This window comes from Petromyzon marinus, chromosome 6, assembly GCF_048934315.1.
Source record: "Petromyzon marinus isolate PM22_M1 ecotype Great Lakes invasive population chromosome 6, UKy_Petmar_22M1.pri1.0, whole genome shotgun sequence".
Classification (NCBI taxonomy): domain Eukaryota; kingdom Metazoa; phylum Chordata; class Hyperoartia; order Petromyzontiformes; family Petromyzontidae; genus Petromyzon; species Petromyzon marinus.
The window spans coordinates 18892911-18902933 of NC_133672.1; the positions used below are offsets into that span (position 1 = coordinate 18892911).

The window sequence follows — 10023 nt, forward strand, 5'->3', positions numbered from 1 at the left end:
GGATCTCCGCGTCACGTGGGATAATAGTCACGATCGCTGCCTGTCTATTGGCTGACCGCGTCACGCGGGACGTCGAAACCGCCTGTGCTTTTCCACCATTGGTTGGTCGTGGTCACGTGGCGGGCGACGCCGAACCCCGTGACCCCTCCCCGCTGCAACTTTAGTGACAACGGGGTGAGGGGGGGCGAAAAAGCCCCCCTCGCCCGGTGGAGCCAATGGGCAAGCCTCCCTTCTGTCACGTGACCCGAGGCGAGTTAAAACTTTATTGAGCGCCGCGTTTGCGAAGTAAAGTGGCGGCGGCGGCGTTGGCGGTAGCGAGGACAGCGCGCGGTCGCCACGGACCTGGGGGGGTAGTGGGGAAGGGGAGAACTTTCACCGGGAACGATCAAAAGAGACGACGAGCGGAGAGAAAGTGTCAACAGCGAGGAGAGGAATGCTCGCGGCGGGGCTGCCGCCCGACGTGGCGGCGCTTCTGCCGCGCGGCGCCGAGAGCCTGGCGCTGAGCTTCTGCCCCAGCGAGGTTCCCGCCGCGGTGGTTGCGCTCCTGAGGGAAGCCGTGGAGGCGCAGCGAGGAGACACGGCGCGGGGTGAGCAGTGAGACGGGGCAGGGGGCGGAAGGTGAGGAGACGTGGTGAAGGGTGAAGGAACAGGGTGAGGAAATATGGTTAGGGGTGAGGAGACAAGGGTGAGTGATGGAGGGGACAGGGTGAGGAGACAATGGTGAGTGATGGAGGGGACTGGCTGAGGAAGCAGGGTGAGGAGACAATGGTGAGTGATGGAGGGGACAGGCTGAGGAAGCAGGGTGAGGAGACAATGGTGAGTGATGGAGGGGACAGGCTGAGGAAGCAGGGTGAGGAGACAATGGTGAGTGATGCAGGGGACTGGCTGAGGAAGCAGGGTGAGGAGACAATGGTGAATGATGGAGGGGACTGGCTGAGGAAGCAGGGTGAGGAGACAATGGTGAGTGATGGAGGGGACAGGCTGAGGAAGCAGGGTGAGGAGACAATGGTGAGTGATGGAGGGGACAGGCTGAGGAAGCAGGGTGAGGAGACAATGGTGAGTGATGGAGGGGACAGGGTTACCCATTATACTCAACCCACCAAGGCCCTGTCAATGTGTTTCCTGCGCCAGAATTGTCAAAGGCAGCTCTGGACGTGGCGTGGGAGGGCCTCAACTCTGCGTGCTGGCGCGACGTGAGTGTGGAGTGGCGACGTTACTATGCACTGAGCGCCCTCGTAGCGGCTCTGTGTGAGATCAAGGCTGGGAAAGAAGAGAACCTCAGGGTAGGTATGAAGTTGCCTATGTCCAGCATACATGTATCATCTATGTAAGCATATAAAAGGCTTCATATTTCTGTAAGGTTATCACACCTTTACAGCATCATCTTGAGTATTTTTTGTTGTACAGGATCCAGTGAGACCTCATTTTGACAAAAGTAGTCCAGTAACCTGGGGTATTGAAGATGAACTATGTAGGACCTATTGTATAACCTTCAACATAGGCCAGAAAACCCTAGCGCAGATCGTAAAACGGTGCAGATCAAGCGGGGGGGGGGGGGGGGGGTGCAATGGGGAAAGAAGCAGGGTCGAGAAAGGAACTGGTGGAGCCAACATAGGAGAGACAGCAGGTCAGCGAAATTAGCCAAACGCGTTGACGAACGTGTTGAGTTTTTTCATTGTTTTTGCGCTACAACCAACGCGGCATCACCAAATAATGAATGTGGTGACGGGGTGGGACCAAATAGGAGGGACAGGACAGTCGGGGAATGGCCTTAACGGTGAACGAGGCTCGCAGGATAACTTGCCAGATCATAATAATGATTGCAGTCATCATTGCTGCAATCATTACAATAGGACGTTAATGCCATTTTTTGCATGCTCCATTTGTTTATCTTCCCAGGAGGCTGTGCGGTTTTGTGACCTTGGTCTGATCATGGGAGCGGCGATTCTCGATAACATCCTCATGCGACTGGTTGCTGTGCTGCAAAAACGTCTCACTGGACTGAAGAGGTCCCATGACCAGTTAGACGATGTGCCATGTGACCTCAAGCGCCCTGATGCAAAGGTAGCCACACTTGGTTATGTGCCTTTAAAGTATTGACTGCTGTAAAATTTTAAAACTAATTTTATTTGACCAGGCAAGGCACACTGAGCTTTACAGCTCTTTTTCAGAAGCGACCTGGCCACAAATGATAGCTCAACGAAGTGGATTATCATGTGGAAATGTATATCGGCCATATTTCTAAATGTGGATGCAAAAACCGGAGGATCTGGAGAAAAATCCACGCGACCACGGGGAAAACATGCAAACTCCAAATATACAGGCGTCAAAGGCCAGACTGCTCAGGGGACAAGTAATTTAAACACCGCAAACTACGACAGTTAGGGGTTACCACTACTTGTGGTAACTTGTGTTCAGTTTAGCACGCACACCCTAGTACCCGAGTCTGCCGAATGGTACACGAGAATCTGCTCTGTTATGGCCTGCATGTGCACCAGACTTGGTACGTACACCTGGGGAATGTTACCACCTTGGTTTTGAAAGACGTGTGAATTATGTTTTATGGAGAGATGTCTTCTTTTGTGGACATTTATTTTCACCATACATTAGTGTGGCTTTAAGTTTTAAAACCCTGCTGAATTTTGTGCAGATGCATGAATATTGGCACCAGTAGTGTTACCATTGGAGCACTGTGAAACTGCCTAGACAGGCTACGTTTGAAATCTGACCACATCAGCAATATTAAATGGTAATGGGAGGTATTTGTCTTTGTGTGTGTGAACCTGGCGACCAGAATTCGATTCCCACTCACGGCCAACACGACCGACATCAGTGACGATTATCTGTACCGGCCTGGGCCTCCCCTAGGTCAACTCGGCTTCAAATGAGTACCTGGTGTGGTGTGTAAACATCGCCACTTGGGAGATAAAGGCGGCCGGGCGTGTTGCTGGCTAGCCACCCCCCCCCCCGTGTCCCGTGCCGGCCTTCATAGGTGCTTGCTGACAGCACTTGCTCCAACAGTCTGTTAAGGCTACACGGGGTATCTTTGTCTAGGTGTGCCGCCTCTCCCCTGAGCGGGCTGTGCCGCAGCTCGTGCGCCCATCCATTGACACATTCCGTCGACTGCACTTGCTGCCCGCTCAGCCCGTACTTCTGCAGGACACAGTCTCCCACTGGCCTGCCCTCACCAAGTGGAGGTCACTGCTCACCTATCTTTCTCACATTTTGTAGCTTGGCTCTGACTGTTGAGTGAGTGCTGTTATCGTATCAATTAATTTGCCTATTCCGGGATAATGAGGGGGACCATGAGCTTACACAACCACCATTTGTTAACGAATTTGTGGTGGCACCCTCACTACACAAACATTTTATTACTCAATGCTCCATTTTACTTAAATAGATAATTACTTGATGGCCCCATTCAATGTACCTTTAACAGCAGAAAAAAACATGTAAACAAAGGATATCAGCAAATAATAAGCCACGGTGTTGGTTTAAAATAAGCCAGAAGTCCAAGAGTTTACATTACAAGTTGATACTGCATTCTATTAACTTTTTAATCCCCCTATTTGCGGTGAATCAAACCCTTGTCACCAAGATGAAGCAGAATATATTTGTAATCCCTATCATTACCTTAATGCTGTGGTACATTACCTTTTCATCTGTGGTGAATGCTCCATTGACGGACACTCAGGACTGACCAAGGTGGAGTATTGTTGGTTTTGGTGGTGAAGAATTTGGCTCCATGATCCCCATCATGAGTCATTCTGACTTTAATATGTACCACTTTGTATTCAGTAGAGCGTGGTCCAGAAAATAAGTTGTTGTACTGTATGTATGTTCCCATGTCTATCCTCTCCATCTTCACAAACCCACACAAACAATCAGGGTAAGGGTATGGTCAAATAACCCCCCTAACCTGCACGGCATGGAGAGGCCCTCATCCAGCAGTGGATTGATAAAGAGGCAGTACATGTAATTACACTTTGGCCTGCATTCTGTAGGACGAAATGGGGTTCTTTGTTGATTGATGTGTGTGCAGCTTGGGTTACCTAGTGCGCATGGCCGGTTGCCGAACTGTTCCAGTGGAGCTTGGCTCACGCTACACGGACGCTCACTGGACTCAGACTCTCATGACGCTGCAGGAGTTTGTGGAGAAGTACATCATTAATGCGGTACAAATGCACATCATGATTTACGACCGTGAGGAATCTCCAGTATTTACACCACCATCATAGTCATGAACATTTACATCTCCTTTCATTCATCGCGATTCGCTTCTACAAAGTGTACGTCATTTATAACCATTATCATCTATGTTTATTGCATTCTTCATAACCATGTTCATATCATGTTCGTTACATCACAAATTATGTTATGCCTGCACGAATACATTATATATGTTTGATCTTACTTCCATGAACAGTTGCTGTTATTGGCATACCTGGCACTAATCCCTGACCTTCCCTGAACTCCCTCGTCATTGGTTTATTGGCACTTTCATATCACCTAATCACCACAGCAATGCGCCATAGTAACTGTTACCGTCTTGAGCCCGTTTGCCTGTGTACCTGGTACTCTGTTTTGCAAACATGATGCAGTAAACCTTTAAATACAGTGGAACTCCTCGTATCAGTGTTGATAGGTGGTGCACTATTCCCAGATTCCATTTGAGTGAATCTGCAAAATTAACAAGTGTTGTGAAAGTAATTGCTGAAAGACAGCATTGAATAATATTTATTTTTTCACAGGAGTCCCAAGCAACAGTGGGTTACCTGGCTCAACATGAACTGTTTGATCAGGTGGGACACTTAAGAACGTACATGTTCCCACTTGTATACTGACATCCATATGTATGTATTTATACCCTTGACTGGATATGTGCGTCTGCAACAGGTATGGGGAACAATAAATAAAAGCATTTTGTTATGGTTTAAAATAAAATCGTTACGTTCCATTACGTTTTGTTGCGGGTATTTTTGAATTCCATTCTATTCCAGGATCAAAACATGTTTTCAGAATGGACTTTTGAAATTCCTATGAAATTATTGGAATTGAATGAAAAGGACTTCATCAGGAAAAATGATTGTAGCATGAACACGTGCTGAACTCTGCCTAATAAAAGCATGTGTTTAAAAAAATATGCATAATATTTAGTGTTCATGCATGTGCTTAAGAAAACCAGACAGGACATCAGCTCTGCATTTAACAACCGTGGTTTTAATCCTCAGTAGTTATAGCATGTGAATTAGACACCAACTTGTGTATGTTCTCAAATTCGTGTGTTCCTTTTCCTGTCTATCAAAGTAATTCTCGGCATGTACCTGTCCATGTTAATTTGTGCACTTTTCAGCTTGTGTTCCATTTATGTCGCATTTTTTGTGATTCATGTCGTACTTATAAACACTTACCCAGATGTACACAAATGTGCACAGATGTTTGCAGTTGTGGTACCAGTAAATGTTATGACTTCTGTGTCGTTACACCTGCTTGTTTATAAGGGTGTAATGGTGGTGCTAATTACATTAATATTTCTTGTGCAGATCCCAGATCTTAGGAATGATATTGTTATTCCGGACTACTGCTGCGTGTCAGAACGAGAGGGAGGAGAGGACGAAGAGGAGGGAAGCGAAGAGGTCGTGATCAATGCATGGTTCGGCCCTGGCGGCACGGAAAGCCCTTTACACCATGACCCGCAGCACAACATTCTGGTGCAGGTACACAAGTGTGTGCTCACCCAGAGGCACTTTGAATTGCTATAATAACAACCATCTACACCACAAATGGTTGTGTGACATCCTCAAGGCACCAATGCCGACCTCGGCACAACAATATTCTTCATTCACCACTAAGTGACAGTGACGTAGTCACAACGTTTATGCTTGGCTCACTGCACATTTGAATCTTCTGGAGTTTGCATTAGCTGACTGACAAGAAGTCACGGGTCAGACCCAGATGATATAGCTTAACAGAACAGAGCGACTGGAAAAACAGAACAACTTTAGAACTCGCTGTCAACTTTCTGCGTTAGCCACACGGTGCACTGTACCGAGTGTCACTCTGCTGCCTCCTATTGGTAGAAGCGAGAAGCCATTTGTCTCACAATAGATACGTTGTGAGTTTATTACACACAATGGATATAACAACATAGTTAACTGGGATTCCATTGCTTGCTGGAACAGGGACACCGACTTATTTCATGACCTTACAAAATATGTGTACATCCTTGTTGTGTTGTCTCTACTACATTGCTGTGTACGCATATTTGGCACAAATTAACAGGTTGATTCGATTTTCAACATAAAAATCGGTAGTGGAGATATTTACATATTTTTTACAAAAACTGAACGGCATTTTGTTTCTTTAATTACCTAACCGTATGTATGTGTGCGTGTTCATTAATGTGGGTATAAAGGTATTTGGACAGAAGTATGTGCGCCTTTACTCTCCAGAACACACTGACAAGCTGTACCCTCATCCATCACACCTGCTGAACAATACCAGTCAGGTACAAACACCAACCACTGGCACATCACACTCTTTTGTCTGTCGACGATGTTGACGGTGGAAGCTTGTTACAGCGAGGAGTTGTGGTATATCACCCACAGACTGTGAACATTGCCTATTGTGATGGTCAATGTTTACTATCATCTGTCTCCCCCTCCTACTGTCGTCATGTCCTAGGTGGACGTGCTTAGGCCCAACACGTGTCAGTTTCCCCGCTTCACCGAGGCCCCGTTCCAGGAGGTGGTGCTGTCCCCCGGAGATGCACTCTTCATTCCTCGCAAGCACTGGCACTATGTAAATTCACTCAGCCACAGCTTCTCTGTGTCCTTCTGGTGGTCTTGATCACACACAAATACAAGAGCATGGACGGGCTACATCTAGCTTCATAGGCTGGCAGAGACGGTGCTGTTCACGGCAAATACACGGGCCAGAATGCTAAAAGATTGGGTTTGTTGCACCACTCCCACACCATGGGTACTTCATCCCTGTGCTCACTGCACCAGGTACTCGTTTATTCATTTATAAAGCACCTTGAATCAAAGATCTCAGCACTGTACAAGACAAAGCAGATACCACACATGATAGTAACTTATGAATTGTAAAAGAAATATTAAAAGCCATTTGCGGAATTACCTCAAAGTTGTATAAATGAAAGTGTATAAATACGTTTTCGGATGGGCTTCGGCCGAGTTATCCTCGCGGCGATGCAGTGGTTCGTGCATTGGGCTATGAACCTAACGACCTGCATTTGATTCTCAGCCACAGCTAGCATAATTTGTGAGTGATATCTGCACCGATCCTGACCTGCCTTCAACCTGTGCTGACCAGCATGGTGAAGTATGATTAAACAGCTCCCATGACTGACATGGCATGTGGAGGCCTTCATCCAGCAGTGGATTGACAAAGAACTGTAAATTATATTCTATGGTTATTTCGGTAAAGTCACGTAGAAAGAGAAAATAATAACAATAAAAATATCACGACGTTTCGATTGCAACACAAGCGGTCGTCATCTGAATATTCTTTTTTATTTACTTTATATTTATTATTTTATTTTTTATATATACGTGACTACCGAAAGAACCATAGAATATTAATTCCTGCAGTCACGAAAGTTTTAAGTCAAAATTTAACTAAATTATATTATTAATCAGAGAGGGGGGCAGTCCAAGCCAAGTTTGTATGCCAATTGCCACTGGTATTGTGGCTTTACAAAACCAGTCATGTTTGCTCTTAAGGAATTGTTTGTAAGAGTTTAATGTTATTCAAAAGAAGTCTCAAACAACACCTTGTAAAAGACCCAACACAGGATCCCTGAGTTTCATCTCCCACGAAGCTCATGGTCCACCGTAAACTGCATCTACTGTGCAAACCATGACAGTTGCAGATAGCTGATGCAAATGGAAAATTAAAAACTCGTGGTCATCCAGAACAGACCGTGTAACGTATAACGCAATGCCTGATCCACAAATACGAAGGAGACATCACAGCGGTGATGATACACTCCGCTACTCGTGACGCAGTTGTCTGGCTTGACCACCTGAATGTGAAATTGTAGTCGTTGGTCTGCATCTTCATCAGCCATATGAAAGAAGAATATTTGCCGAGTTGGTAGACCCATGCTGTTATGCCCTGAATCCAAAATTTGCTAACTATACAAAGTGATCCACTCTTGCCACCTGTACACAAGTCTATTATCCAGTTGTAAATAAAGGAAACAATTGACAAATTGGTGTTCTTTATGATTTAAAGTGTAATGTTGATAAATGTGTTGCATAATAAATAAACACACCATATTACATTTAGTCTCTGTATTAAATGTATTGAGTCAATGAGTGAGAGATTGGTCACAGGGTATGTGAGGAAGGTTGGTATCATGGTGGTGAAATGTTATCTCCCTCACTTGGTGTGCAGTAGGTTGTGGGTTCGATTCTGACCCTGATAATGAATGTTCTCACGTTCTCACCGTGATCGTGCGGTTGTTATTCCGGGTGCTCTGGTTTTGCCCTCCAGATTTGTAAACATGCGTTTAGATTATTTGGTATCAATTCCCACGTAAAAAGCTATTTCCAAGGGCTGTCATGTGTGGCCTGGTTGCCTCTGAAATAGAGCCAATAGCTCAGTCGGCTTTATTGGCTAAAATAGGATAGTTGAAACTGGAAGAAACAAAAATTGCACATACCTGATCAGGCACCACCTGCTGCCCCCAGTCCCTCCGTGAAGGACCCCAAGCCATGTCATCTCACCTGTCATCTGTGTGCCACCACAAGGCTTGGCTCTGCTACGGGTAATTTCATTTTCCTGGTCAATTAATTCCCCTTGAAAGTATTTACATTCGTAGATATTTATTTTTGAGTGGCTCTCTGTTGGAAAATTTATGTATGCATCTCAGATTGATAAGTACAAATTCATTCACGTATAACAAAGCAATTTAAGTTCGATGTTCAGTAACCTGGGATGTTACATTGTTTCCACGACCAGACAATCTGTGGCCCCCCCAATTGTAGACTGCCCAAGTTGGGAGACTTCTAAAGATAGTTTGAACTGGAGCTAATCTTAGCTCGCCGTTCCATAGTCATGCTCTGTTTAAATTGTTTCCCAAAGTCAGAAAATAGCCCTCAAAACCAACTTGTACCAATCCACTGGAAGTTTCTCACAATGGCTTTGCTGAAGCTGCATTATTTTGGCTGATAGACGAGAATGACATGACAGCCAAAGGAGAGAACATGCCGGAGAACAAGCAGTGTTGAGATGGCACACAAGGATCGCTTCATGTGCCGTCATTTACGTTCTTGTCCGTTGCTGTTTGTTTTATTCACTCGTATCCATGCCCACGAGATTCCGACGGGCTCTGTGTAGCCTGCAGAATCATGTAATGTCACCCTAGTGTGTGGTCACCACTGGCAATACACTGGATTAACTGAGTAGAACCTGCCTGCAAGGGGGACATTGCAGGGAGAGGACTAACCCATTTTCTAGCACGGTGTATCGGTTGCATACCAATATGACAAGATTGTTGGGTAGGTCTTTGCCACCCATTCTAAGGTGTATAAGACTGAGATGGCAGACCAGGAGCAAATGATAGCTACTCGAGACCACCATATAGACGATAGAGTATGTGTGTATTGCAGTCAACATTTTACAACAATACATATGGACTTGGCCAAGTTTTGGCAAAGTAAATTGTATTAAAAGGCCAGTTCTACAAACTCTGCAAAGCAAGGGCATAACATAACTTAATTACGACTGCATGGGATGTTGCCGTGGTATCATGTCAAGCCCACTGAACCGGCTGCTGGTTCGATAATTATTTCACTCAGTCCAACAGTTGAATAGATCGGGTTTTCTTAAATCCCACCGCCGCTGTCCACCCAGCAGTAAAAATGGATACACCATAGTCGATCAGTAGGTTTCGTGTGCTATGGTAAAGTGCGGCTACTCCCATCACTTTATAAACCACGTGAAAAGAGTAGTCTGAACTATGTTCCAGAGGGGCTCTCCAGAGCTTGCTCAAGT

At 45.6% G+C, this 10023-nt stretch overlaps 1 protein-coding gene across 5 annotated transcripts; it reads left to right on the forward strand.

The window, feature by feature from the left end:
* The first annotated feature begins 204 nt into the window (after nucleotides 1–204).
* KDM8 (lysine demethylase 8) lies at nucleotides 205–8308 on the forward strand. Of its 5 annotated transcripts, none has more exons than XM_032947544.2 (9): nucleotides 205–587; nucleotides 1105–1283; nucleotides 1900–2064; nucleotides 3055–3197; nucleotides 4043–4175; nucleotides 4752–4802; nucleotides 5544–5653; nucleotides 6416–6508; nucleotides 6685–6825. In XM_032947544.2, exons 1-8 carry the CDS (start codon nucleotides 434–436, stop codon nucleotides 6492–6494), a joined length of 1014 nt encoding a protein of 337 aa, XP_032803435.1. In that variant the 5' UTR covers nucleotides 205–433; the 3' UTR covers nucleotides 6495–6508; nucleotides 6685–6825. The 5 variants fall into 5 exon arrangements, with proteins under 5 accessions (XP_032803435.1, XP_032803434.1, XP_032803433.1 ...); XM_032947543.2 differs by having other exon boundaries at nucleotides 206–587; nucleotides 5544–5717; nucleotides 6453–6508; XM_032947540.2 differs by having other exon boundaries at nucleotides 210–587; nucleotides 5544–5717; nucleotides 6685–8308.
* The last annotated feature ends 1715 nt before the right edge of the window (nucleotides 8309–10023 follow it).